This window comes from Buteo buteo, chromosome 13 (genome assembly GCF_964188355.1).
Source record: "Buteo buteo chromosome 13, bButBut1.hap1.1, whole genome shotgun sequence".
In the NCBI taxonomy this organism is placed as follows: Eukaryota; Metazoa; Chordata; class Aves; order Accipitriformes; family Accipitridae; genus Buteo; species Buteo buteo.
This window is the reverse complement of record NC_134183.1, coordinates 33,771,840-33,785,336: the sequence shown is the minus strand read 5'-3', so window position 1 is coordinate 33,785,336 and position 13,497 is coordinate 33,771,840. Positions and strand designations below refer to the sequence as shown.

Below are 13,497 nucleotides of genomic sequence, written 5' to 3'. Positions count from 1 at the left end.
TCGCTCACAAGATCAAGTTGCAGCAGTCCGTCCGTAGGTCTGTCTGAGAGCCCCTCCTGTCTGAGAGCCAGGGCCCGCTCAGGTGCCCTTTCTGTGAATTTTGAAGCCGGCGGAGAATTCTGCGTTCAGGGCTGCGGTGATCTGTGCTACAAATGGGTTTGTAATTGATGGCTCCCCTGAGAGGCAAGCGCGATGTGCAGCGTGCCCGTTCACCCGCTGTACGCGTGGCTGCTGACAAAGCTCCCAGCTGCCAGGCTGTCCCGCTTGTGCAGTCAGCCCGGGGGGGGAAGCACGACCCATCGATCAGATGGAGAGGGCAGGGATGTAGCTACCTTTTTTTCCAGTCCCATTCTCTGTGAAGGAGCAACGTAGGAACCAGGAGAAGACCAATTTGTTCGTTTTGGTTTTGAACGTGCTTTTCAGTCTTCTGCCGGAAATGAAGAGGGTTGTTTGGAATTTTGAAGGATACTTGTGGAAAAAGAATTGATTGCATGATACTTAGAGAAGCTGCAGTCAGACCTGTCATTTGCCTTATTTCACAAAGAGCAGTCTGGTGTCTTGCAAACAGTACTGTGCCAATATGAATCCAAAGAATGAATTCTCACTGAGTCCATTACTAGACAGAGATGGGTGTTTGGTGCCTGAGCACCTTTGGTTTCTCACCCTGCTGATTTGCCGAAGACGGCCTCTTTTGTCAGAGTTGTGCAGCCGATGTCGGTGACACGCTCAACTCAATGGGGGTCTTTCCCTATGGAATAGTTACTTGGTTTGCTTGTAGTCATTATTTTAAAATTTTCTATCTAAGTATGTTAGGGTTTTATTGGTATTATTCTTTCAACAGCAATATTGGTTACTCCAGGCATTGTTCAAAAGCTTATTTTTTTGCATTTGTTAAAGAGAGATTTGGCTTGGGGAAAAGAATTAGGAAATCAAACCCTTCCTTTCCCTTTTCGAACCTCTCTGTTTTCCAACCTCAAATAAGTACGTGAAAGGGGCTTAACAACTTTAAATTGGATTTTGGAATGTCAGATGACTCTAATAGCCTTTGTACACAAATAACAACAGAAGAGCTGATTATTGTTTCTGGGCTCTGCGATGCACTTATGTAATCATTAATCTTGGCACTTCTTTATCTCCAGCAGATTAGGAGGCCGCTGTCATTTTGAAGGCTGCCATTAAGTAGACTTTGTTAGTGTTTAAATATGTGAAGCTTAACTTTAAGCTTCCTTAATGTATGCAATGGAGGTATCCTGTGCGTACAGCATTGCAACAGAGCTGTTGTACTAAGTTTCAGTCACATATCTGCTGCCACAGTCTGACATCAGACGTGGTTTTATATACAAAGTTTGTTAATCAGTGTCTGAAGACACTTTGAAAGCTTTTTAAGCGTAAAACATTAGTATATCTGTTTGAAACAGCAAGCAAACTTGCTTTATCTACTACCTTTCAGTTGGTTTAATCACTGAGAGGCAGGAAATTAAATGCTATGAAATGAGTAGGCAAAAGAAAGGGTTTTAATGAAGGTCATAGCACCTAATCTAATTGTGGCAAAGGAAGAGCTTTTGCTAGACTTTTTCTTTTCACAAGCTTGTAATTTTCAAAACATTTTTGTGGGCAACTGTATCAACTAGAAAGATGCAGGATACAGACTTCAGAAAAAATTCTTTTGTGAGGTTTGGTTGTGGTTTGCTTCCAATAGCTGTGTATCACAGAAGGAGTTGCAGAATTCATGCTCAGTGTTGGCTGCCATGTGAATCCAGGAAGGAGGTGTTGGAGGGAGTTAATAAATGAGTGAGTGCAGCTAAAAAGTGTTTTACTGTTTAGAGTTCTGAAGCTGGTTTTGGTTGTTATTGTTCATCTCTTAGATGAATCATCTGAAAATGAAAATTTAAACTAGACATTTAGAGTGCACCTTTGTGAGAGACTAATGATTCTACTTGGCATTCAGCATCAAAGGAAGCCTTTTTAATGACATCAAATTCATGTACAGCCAAAAAGAAAAAGAAAAAATCTTAAAAATGCAGATGTAGTCACCTCAGAATGATGGAGTTTCTAGGCTGGGTGAAATACATTTATTTTTTTTCCTGCAACTTTTTCTTCTAGAAGTAAATTCAGGTTTTGAGTGGTTTTTCATCAAAGTGCAGCTCTCTTGTAAGGAAGTGGCTTCTGCACCAGCCATGTTTGCCTGGCTTTAACTTAATCGTACAAAGTCTCATTTCTCAATATACGCAGTGATACATCCTGCAATTTCTGCAGAGGCCAAACCCTTAATAAAATTTGTGCAGCCTGGCAAAGTGGTAGGACAAAGCTGAATCACGACAAACACTTTGTTTAAAGGGACACTTACCTTACTGGATTCCCCCCTGCTTTGTTACCTCTTCCGAGTTCATTCCATATTCCTTTTTCCAACCTGACTGTTGCTATCTCTGAGGAACTGACTGTAAAGTGGAACTTGACTTGGCCAAATAATAAGTATAAAGGAAAGCGTGTGCATCGTGATAGAGAACATCTGGTGGTGATGGGTTGCTAATCAGAGACAACCTTCTAAGTAGTAGTATCAGGAATTATTAATGCTTGATCTGAAAGCTACGTGCGTATGAGTAGAAGGAATAACATTGCAGTGTTATCCACAGTTAGCTGGTGCTGTAGTCTCACTGACCTAATGTCCTTTTAATGATTCCGAAGCCTGTCACCTTGTTAATGAAGTTAGTTGAAATTGTTAATAATTTTGACACCATGTTGCAAGTGATTAGCTTTTCCCAGGTGGTTTGTTTTTTGTTTGTTTTTTTTTTTTTTAATCTAGTAACTGTAGGTGTCATTTGATTTGTGCTAGAAGATAGCCTAATGAGACCATTGAACTGAGATGTAGTTTTGCAAATGAATAGCACAAATGTACATAGCTTCTTAACAAAGTCAGATGATGGAGATTTCATATTGTATAAAAGGAAGTCTAAGACTCTCTAAGTACCCTTTTACCACTGTTCTAAAAAACTAGAAGAAGATCTTTCCTTAATGAACGCTAGTGTAATTTAGCTAGCAAGTAATTTACTCTCATAATCCTGCATACAGTAACTACACGCTTTGTAATAGGGACTAAAATGATTGCCTTCAAAGTGTTGATCATTTAAGACTGTTTGCAACCTATGAAAAATAATTCAAGTAAAGATTGTTGTGCTGTGATACTTGTAGCTGACTTGCTGAAGTGGTGCTTAAAATTGATGAGTGGTTGGTTAAGTTCTTTGTTTTCCTACTGCAAGCAAATAAACAGAAATATTGAGATGTTCCCCTAAGCCAGTACACTTAATTAGGGAAAAGAAGATGGGAGGGCAGCATTTGAGTTAACAAATTCCCATCTTCAGAAGGCCAGGTACAACACTTGAGAGTAGGAAATTTCATATAAAATGGGGGCTCTGTGCATTAATCTGTGGACCGAATGTCAGAGGTAATTTAGATTTTCACTCTGAAACACTACATTATGAAAAGACTTTCTATATTAAAATGAAGTCTTTATTAGCGTCATCCAGAGAATTGGGAAATTGGACAGAAGTACAAATACATTTAAGCTTTTCAGCACAGGTTTCTTTTTGGTGGGAGGGGGGAGAATGCATTTAGTATTGTCCAGCTAGCCCCGGCAAATAAATGTACTTTGAATTATGTTCTCCTGCAGATTTCACTTCCTGTTTTCCTCTCCATTAATACTACAAAATGAAAGACCAACATACACCAGGAAGGAGAAATTGGTGTAGATTTGCTTTTCCCAATGTAAGAGAAAAATAAGTTGCAAAGACTACGAGAAACCTCAGTGTGATTGGGTGTTTAAGGGCAATTTCCCTGCCTCAAGGTGCACATGCGTCTTGGCCTACCAGCTCACTTCTTTTTTTTTTCTTTTTTTTATTCGACAGACAATATGCATGGGTTTGTTCTAGCAGCACAGTGGCATGGTATAGATTGTATCATAGCAGGACTGGGCTTATGCCCCTGCTGTAGGTGTTCCTCTTCTAAATGCCCCAGGTTAGTGGTTATCTGTAGGAAGAAGTTAGGGATGTCAAAACCTGAGTGAGCTCTAAAATCCTGTAAAAACATACAGCATGGACTGACATAAGCACTAGCTTGCTGCTTACTGAATAAACGCAGTAGCAAATTGGAGCAGAAAAAGTCAGTGTTGGCAGTTACTGCGGTAATAGCTCACACCTACGTTGCTTCTAAAACTTGTGTTCTGTGTAATTTTGTCAAGAGCAATGTTTCATAGCTGTGTAATTAAACCCATAAGCTTTGTTTTTAAGTTAAAAAAGGAAACTTAACAAAATTCAGACAACTAGCAGTCCTGTTGTATAGTTTTGTGGCAGCTTTTATCTAAGCAGTGCAAATCGCTGGAGATCTGTTTGTCTGGAGGTCTGCTCGCTAGTTTCTTAGCTCATAAGACCAAGACCCAAGTTTTGCCAGTAAGTACCAGTCACCTAAAGGTAAAGAACAATTATTCTGATTACGTAGATAGAGGAAATGAGACACCAACTAGCATCCCTATTCACACAGCAAATCAGCACTAGAATGAGGATTATAGTATCTATTTCTTGACATGCAGTTCAGGGCTTTGATTAAAACTGTATTTTATTTCATTAAAGAGAGTCACATGATTGCAGTGTCAGCGTGTTTCCTTTTCTTGTGAAAAACTGTGTTTCTGAATTGCTTTATTTAACAAGAACTACATTTAGCCTAGTCTTAAGAGTAATCATACTCCAAATTGTGTGCATCATAGCCAGTATAACTACGGTTAATTTTCAGCCAGAGAAGAAGAGGGGAATAAAATGGTTAAATGTTTATCCATAAGCACCTGAGCCACCAAGAAAGAAAGTGAGAAGTCAAAATATTATGGGACAAATTTGGATGTCTCTTCTGACCATACTGAAATAATCAAACTAGTCTTCAAATGCTTTGGTTTTGAAATGCATAGGACATTGCATAGTAACAATTTTCCCTTTGTTCTTTCCCAGTTCTTTTTCTTTGCCAGTAAGGTTGGTTACTATGTCTTGTTACTGTGCCTGTGTGTTGTGTGTAGTGAATGAATCTTCTCCTCCACTATAAAGAGAGAGAATTTATATTCAGAGTTGGTGCTTCAGTTTTTCTTGGTTTTATCTTTTCCTCAAAAGAACATCATTATTCTCTGTCTTGCTACAGTGTACATCTCTTGGTGTATATTTCAGCTATCTTCATGATTTGTGTTTCATTTAAGTTCATGAAAGTAGTAACAAAGCTGGAGCTTTCAGAACTCCCTGGCCTTCACAAACTGGGAAGATGTTAGTTGTATGCCCTGGGAGGTAACGAGAGATTGATTCTCCAAAGAACTACTTTTCTGTGCTCTTGGACAACTGAACACATCTGGATGTGGCAGTTCTGATTATTTTGAGCCTAGGCTTGTAGTTCAGTGGTTTGGTGGTTGGTTGGATGGTATGGTTTCATAATGTGACCAGAGTCCCAAGCTAGAGTTGTCTCTACATGTCATTCCTTCAACAAGGGAAATCAAATCACCTCATTTTCACCTGCAAACAAGATTGCTGGTCTTTTTTCCTCAAAAGTACAAGAAAAAATAAGCCTTCAGTTGCTTGGTGATACAAATGTTGAGATACCAACTTACATTGCTGGGTCAACAAAGAATGAGAATATTTCTGGATGGATAAAGCCAAGACAGTGGAGAGAGATAAGACTGTTATACAGAAGGAAAATAAAAATCACTTGGTGTTGCACACATGACCGAGAGGGAGCAAACATCATCTCTCTTGAGTTCCTCTGAAAACCTTCAGTCGGTTTTTAACTTTTCTGTGCTCCTAAACACTTGCAGAAGTGCTAGATTGTTTGTGTTGGGATTTCTTTTTGGTTTAATTTTTTTATATAAGAATTTTATGATGGTCTATTAAGGTTTTTCAGCAATTTTCTATTTGAATAAAACATTAAAAATATACATAGAGACCTCACCACAACAACTTCACATAAATAGTTTTGCCTGTTGGAGAATCCAAACCATTTTCCATATAGCCTTCTTTCATTAGACGTTCAAGTGTCTTTGTTGAAGTCAGCGCTTCATGTCATAGCAGAGCTTTAGTTCTTTAAATTAAAATTTGTGTAAGTAGAATTTCTTGGCTTAAAGACAATAGACATAAGTGTCAGTGATCCTGGCATGAGAATATGAGCTCCTACTGCACTGTTCCCTTCAATGTGTCCAAATCAGTTACAGAGGTTGAAAGAATTTAGATTTATTCCTACAAGTCAGTCTTGCAAACCCCAAAAGTGCTCAGGCTGTTCCGTACTATTTATCGTGCATCTCCTTTAATACTCTTTGAAGCCAAATGTTTTTAGTGTTAATGGAGTGCTGCACAGTATCAAGTGACCTACTAAGAGGGATCCAGCTGTGTTCAGGCCCAAAGAGCTAGTCTTGGCAATTGTGGCATTTCTGCCTTGTGTGTTTGAGGTGTTGCTCATACTTTACTTTTAATTAATACTTTGGTGGCCATGTTCGTTTCTACTCCACCCATCACACCCACAGACTTCAAAGGATTTGTACCAGCATAACCTCAGTATTTATTTTATTTTATTACTAGTGTGATTTCCTAAGGAAACAAGGCTTGGAGAGGTTGTTTGTGTTTGTCTGGGTTTTTTTTGCCCATCACCCCAATCCTCCTCATTTCCAAAACCATTTCAGCCAAGCTCGAGAGCATCAGCAGTCCCAAAGATGTGTTCCTACACGTTTCATGAAAATTGAAAAACATACCCAGAAAGATACCCAACTAATACTCCAGTGGGGGACACTGCGCAGCCTAAGCTCAGCTACAGTTAGGAGAATCTGTAAAGGAGAGGAAGACACAAGGAATGTTCCAAGTGCTGGGAAGGCTTCTGCTGGAATTTCAACCTTACTGGACCCCAGAAAATCCAATCATGAGACACAAAGCTCTAGGATACCAAGCTTTGTTAGTTCTTCTCTGGAGCTACTTGTTACTAGTTGTATCACTGCAATCTCCAGCGGACCTGCTCGTGGCCAGAATGCCATTATGGTGAGGATTGTATATAGAATAAACAAACCTTTCACACAAGGAGTGGGCTGGTAAATTCCATGAGCTCTTGATCAAAACACTTACTGTGTGTTCTAAAAATGGCTCAGACGTCTACCAACCAGCCATCATCCTTAGAAGTACAGGGGGTTTAAGTATTTTAATATATATGAGGAGTGGACAGATGGTCCCTTAATGTAGTATATTAATGGAATGGGCAGAACTGTGCTGCCACTAGCTTTCAGTTTAGTAGAACTGCAGCATTTGTAAGCTGCAGGTGTTCAGAGGCAAGTAATTTGCAGCCAGCTCAAATTACTTAGGGTACATGACAGAGCAAATTATTTAGGTAATGAAGCTGAAAATGCAGGAAGATTAGAATATTATATAGTAAAATCATTCCTTGTTAATTCAGTTTGTGATCAGATATTATGTTGCTTTAAATACCACATTACATGCAGTATCCTTGTTTGAGTCAATGAATATGTATGAATATGTCAGTGAATATGTACGCCTCCTAATTTAATCAATATACTTACAAACGGCACTAGCAGTGATGTCTGGCATAAACTGCATCCCTTTAGAAGCAGGTTAGCCCAGTTTGTATATGTATCATATTTATTTCAAAGCCTTTCTGAATTAGCTGCAAAATTGTACATACCCCATGAAGCGGGGGACAGGCAAGCCATGTTCAGGGAAAGGAATTTAAACCTTTCTTGCAGTCAAAGAAGGGATAACTTCTTAAGCAGTACCCTGAGACCCAGGTGATCCCAGCCGCAGTCCTGGCTGTTGAACTTATTCCACATCTAGCCTCGAGGAAAGTCGTCAGTTCAGCTAGCAATTTTGGTTAGGGTGCTTTCCCCGGAAAGCCAGCACATCGGAGAAGGATGCTCGGTGCCCATAGAGGTTTTAAGAAATAGAGACTGGTCTGGCAGACTAACCAGTATGTGCTTAGGTCCATCTTTACTGAGTAAAAAAGGAATGGGTATACCTGGGGTTTCTTGATGGTGCTGCCTTGAGAGCCGAAGGGTGGGAGCTGTGATGGGGAACTCCATAGAAATGCTCTTATCTCAATGGTGCCAGCGTACACAGGCTATTGGGACCCTATATACCACGGGAGGGGAAGGGAGCACTTCCTACACAGGTTTTCCTTTCCAGAAAATGCTAATTTTTGAATTCAGAGATAGTAACAGGCAGTAGGACTCACCTGAGTTTCACCTTGTAAAAGTTAGGCTTGTAATTAAGGTATCATTAAATTCCTTCTCTGGTGAGTGAAGAGGAGGCATCTCCACTCAGGGGTTCATCTTGCTTGTCTTGAATGAGATTAATCATGCCCCTTCTTCCTTTTTCCTTCTTGCTTTCTCCCTCCCTTTCTTTTTCTTTCTCTTTCTTCCTCCCTTCCTCATCACTCTAGAAGCAGACAAGACCATTAACTTCAGCTAATTACCCAACTTTCAAGATAGTTCAGGTCAGCTAGGTGAATCTCATCTAGAAGGCACAAATGGGGACCAATTTTTGCTTCCATTGAAAAGCCCTTCCCAGGCTATCAAATCGGAGGTTTCCTACCTGTTACGAATTGGAAAAAATAACATGATCTGTGTGAATGTACAATTTTAAAATAACAGTGTGAAAGCAGGTGGAGGAATGGGAAAATCCTTTTTCTACCCCAAGACAATTAATTCACTAGAAACAAACATTTCATTCAGACATACCAATGGGGAGGAGGAAACTTCTGTCTTTGGAAAACAGTTTTTTCTTTTGAAAAATGTTTTCTTCAGAGTGGACTGGTAATACGCTTTCCTGTGTTGAGGCTCAATGTGTTTCTACTTAAATGGCAGAACTGGGGAGAAAGATCCCCCGTCTTTACGGGGATGTATGGGCTCTTGTCCTGATTGGAGGCTGCCCAAGGAGTTAGGAAGGAAAAAACTAAAGGTTCTGATGAGCTTGTACAGAGCATTTCCTTACAAATACAGAATTAGATTTCTTTCCTCCTCTACTGCTCAAACCAGACAAGGAATAAAGCAGCATTTCATGATGTGGGAATTAATAAAGAGGGAGGGGCTGTCTAGAGGGTTGGGGCCGAGAGGGAGCTTGAAAAAGGCAGGCAAACCCAGCAAAACTGTTCCAGATTTGGGGGAAGAAGTGAAGCCTGGAGTAGGAGGGAATAAGGCATGTTCTTCTGTTCCAGATGCCAACAAAAGATGTTTAGTGCTCTCTCTGGTTGTCTGGTAGGCATGTTCACTAGGAATTAGGTGGAGGCAATCATGTAATTTAAGCATGCCAGAGCTACTTCAGACAATTGCCAAGTGAAGACATAGTGGATGGAGGAAGAAGAAGGGTTCAGGGGAAAAACACAGGCTTTTTTTCCCTGTATACTGGGGCTCAAGTTCCTGTTCTGTCTGATTTTGAGCAAATCAAAGAGTCCGCACTCAGTATTCCTGCTGTAAAATGAAGATCATATGACGTTAGAGCAGAAGGAAGGTCACCGGACGTTCCAGTGATAGGAGTAGCTACGTGTTAAAGTCACATATGCTGAGAGATCTTAGTGGATGTCAGGTGCCCTTTCCTATGGAGATGAGTTTGCCTTGTGTTTGACATCACCTTGTAATGATTACTATCTCAGGCCCTTAGCGGTCACTTTTCTCTCTCAGGAGCCATTTCTGTAGCAACTTGTTCAATGCTTGTGGCAGGTCTCTGTGCTTGAGCTTGCATTTGTTGCTCTTGGTGGTTTGTTTGGGCTTTTGTTCCTATTCATTGCTGGCTTTGGCACAGGACATCCTTGGTAGTATTCTGGAGCACTGTTATTTCAGAGTGTGAAAGATTCTTAGGCCTTTAATCTAGGAATACAAACTACATCTGTCACCTGGTTATCTGTAGCGGTTTCTAAGCAACCACAAGAGTTTATTTTTTTTCTGCAATTCATATCTAAGAAATAATTTGCTCATGCATGAACCAGAATCAGCCTGAGCGCCACCCCAGGAGACAGAAATTGTAAACTGTAATTTAGGCTAATTCTAGTCTAAAGCATGAATTAGAGTATTTTATATAATCTTGGAAAATATAACATACAAATATATGTAAGCACAGAACAGGTACAATTAATGTGAGCACAGTAGGAAGCTTTAAGTAACTCTGGGAATGTGAGAAGCCAAGTTGGAACATATTCTTGACGTGTAAAAATATTTCCCACCTGCCTTGTTTGCATAAGAACAAGGTTTTAGCAAGTACATATTTGCATGTCAAAGTTAAAAGTAGGGAAAATATTTTCACCCTCGTAAGAAAAATGCATAATCTTGGCACAGGCAATTTGCATTTAGTAAGTTTAAAGTATCTAAGTCCTTTCATGCTATATGGAAAGTGTATGAACTTGTGACAGGGATTCCATTTCAATGAGTTGATTTGCAAAGGCAACCACGTGGAGCAGTAATTTATCTGATGTCTTTCTGTGCATTAATTTGTAATACAATTGGTTGTGGCAGTCCCAAGCAATTTATGCTTCTGAGTTTCATCCCGCTGTCCTGTATCTCAGAGTAAAATGATAAGTCAAAGTTTTAAATGCTGCATGCTCAATTGAAAGTAAGTACCCTGAAGATGTTGTAAATTTGAGGAAATCTGGAATTGTAAAACTATACCTGATCTCGTGCTGCTGCTCATACGCACAATGGTCAGCAAATGCCAGCGTAGCTGGAGCTTGTGGATCTGTGGAGATTCTCTCCTAACAGTAAAGCACCCTGGAAAATGCATTTGGGACTAATTATGGCACCTTTTAGGCTATTAGTAACCTAGCTTTAGGCCATCGCTTTGAAGGCACGTTACATTCCTTCAGAAACACTCTGCAAATGTCCTGTTGCTTAAGAAATAGAGATTGCATAGACAGGCTTCATGGGTGATTTAACTAATGTGCTGGAGATAGTACATAAACAAGATCCAATTATATCATACCTATTCAAAATAAGGCAGTAATTATGTATATAGAAGTGAAATATAAAAAACACATTGCCATGTAGCTGTTGAGATAAGCCTTGTCACTACCCTGTCAAAGGAGTTGGAGAAGGCCGCTGATTCACTGTAGCAGGGTAGCAAAATAATCATGTCTTGAAAAGACACAACTGGGAACAGGTAGATCTGTTCTGGAATTTGCCCACGGGATTGCTCTCTGAATTTGTACTGCACATTATACAAATTTTGAGTTTCTGTGAACTTCAGACTGTTGTTCAATTTGTTGATGTAAAGTGGGGTTATGCTACCTGTTCTGATCAAAGCTTTGTTGGTAGACATATGATGCTCTAGTAATAATTAATGTAAGGCATTAATAAAATAGCGTACACTTTATTTTTCCCTTTTATTAGTTCACTTCCTGCTCCATTGTGTTTAATGTGTTAGCTGAGAGCAAAGTGAAATTAAAACAGTTTCTGGAGGACTGCAGGGAAGAAGTATTTGCTTCCTTAAGTGTCCTAAACAGACCTTTTAATTTCAGCCGATCATTTTGTTGCTGCAGGGAAGGTGGGGGATTAAAGGTCAAGAATGCAAAGATCCTTATAGTGGAAGCAGATGCAAGTGGTATCTTGCTGTATGAAAATATTTTGAAAGCTGCTGATATGGAACTGTCAGGAAAACAGCAATGTAGTCCTGTAGCTGTGGAGCACTCCTTTCCTCAGCAGAGCATTTTAGCTGCCGTTAGGTTCCTCGGAGCAAATGGGTGGTATTCGGATGCTACTCAGCTGCTCCGAGCATTGCATTTGACGTCGTCTGGAGAATATTTTGAAGGGGTGTTTTTTAGCACAGTCAGTGCTGTGCTAAAAAGTCTTCCGGTCTTCTATTTTATAGTTATCTTACAGTTTTGGCCTGATCCTGAGCTATGATGTCGGGTTGCAATGAAACAGAACACACAGTAGCATTGGAAGGTGATTCTGGTTTAATAATAAGCAGCCGGTTTGGGATTTAATGGCATGTAAAATGCAATGTTTATAAGAGTGGACATGACTTACTGAAAACGGTGTTAAGAGTACAACTAAAGTTAAGCTAATGCGTTGTAAGACAGTATTAGATGCGATTTTATGTGTCGTCAGAGTCTGGATAGCCGTAAACTGGATGAGAAATAAAACAATTGGGCATGCGTGTTGGATTTCAGTTCCTCACAGGAGATTAACAGTACTTCTGATTGTTAATATATCATAGTTAGAGACACAGCAAGAGTTGCATTTGTACTCTTGTTCGGACTAAGCCAGTTCAGGAAAACTGATGTAGCCTGATCCTGACACCACCACATCAGAGAAAGTGCTTTCTTGGGATTTTTTGGTTATCTGTCTAATGCGTATAGCCTGTGTTTGTGTGAGCACATGCAAGCGTATGTAAAATGTGGACTGCTGGTCTTTGATACTGTAAAGCACTGCCTCAGCATGGTCCTATCCAAAGAGACTTGCTAGCAAAATGACTGCAGCCATATACTCCAAAAGCAGTTGAAGAGGTATTCCTGAGCTTACAAGAGTCCCTTCTTAAATCCATGTATTCAGATGGGAAAGTGCTGTGATTTAGAGGTAGATGCAGGGAGTTTTGTCACATGCTAAACTGAATTCAGTAGGTATGTTTTATATGTACGAAGTTGAATTTAAAAAATCAGGGCTTTCATATCATGTATCTCTATGGCATTTTCCAGACCGCACTGACTCCTTTGTTTTTGTAAGTTGACTAGAATACTGCTGTATTTTCCTCCCTCATTTGTTCTGTGGTAGCTAATACACAAATATGTACCAATAATTCACTTTCAATTCAGATAACGTGAATTTTGGATTTCTTGTGTAAAATGCAGTTGCTATTTACCTTGTTACTTCGCTTTAGGATTGGCCAGTCATGTGAACCGGATGGCGTGATGGTGACCCATCTGGTAAAGGTGTTGCGTTCATTTTCAGGCAGGACAAACTTTAGAATTACCTTTTATGTTCTCACATGAATAAGATTGGAAGAAACCTTTCTAGTGTCATCTTAGCTCTTTGGCCAAAATGTGAGCTCTCCTTTTCTTTTTGGCTTTGAAATGCTGATTCTAGCCTTCTTGTGGGTTCTTAAACACCTTCTCAAATGACCCATTTCAATAACCCAAAAGCTATTATATAACGAGCAGCCATAATTTAGTCCAAAGCTCTAGGGGAACCTTGCAGTTCAGCAATGAATAGTTAATGTAGTATAATGTTTAGCAGGTTATTAGTTTTCACTGTACAAATGCTGATCAGGGAATGCTTTTATAAGGTGTTTAAGAGAAAATGTAATTAACTGGTTGCGTGCTTCTGTTGCAGCTCAAATTGAAATTATTCCATGCAAGATCTGTGGAGACAAATCATCAGGAATCCATTATGGTGTCATTACATGTGAAGGCTGCAAGGTAAGCTTCTAAAATATTAAGTCTTAAAACGGCATTTAGCCTTTTGATAGTGATTATTTTCCTTCCTTTTTTCAAGAGCAAGCA

General features: G+C 39.7%; 1 protein-coding gene across 2 annotated transcripts in view; it reads left to right on the top strand.

Moving 5' to 3' along the window:
- Positions 1–13,497, top strand: part of RORA (RAR related orphan receptor A) — a 378,120-nt gene that overhangs the window by 344,025 nt on the left and 20,598 nt on the right. For both annotated transcript variants that reach the window (XM_075045494.1, XM_075045495.1), the window contains one exon: positions 13,328–13,413. In XM_075045494.1, the coding sequence (XP_074901595.1) occupies positions 13,328–13,413 (86 nt within the window). The remainder of the gene's footprint in view (positions 1–13,327; positions 13,414–13,497) is intronic.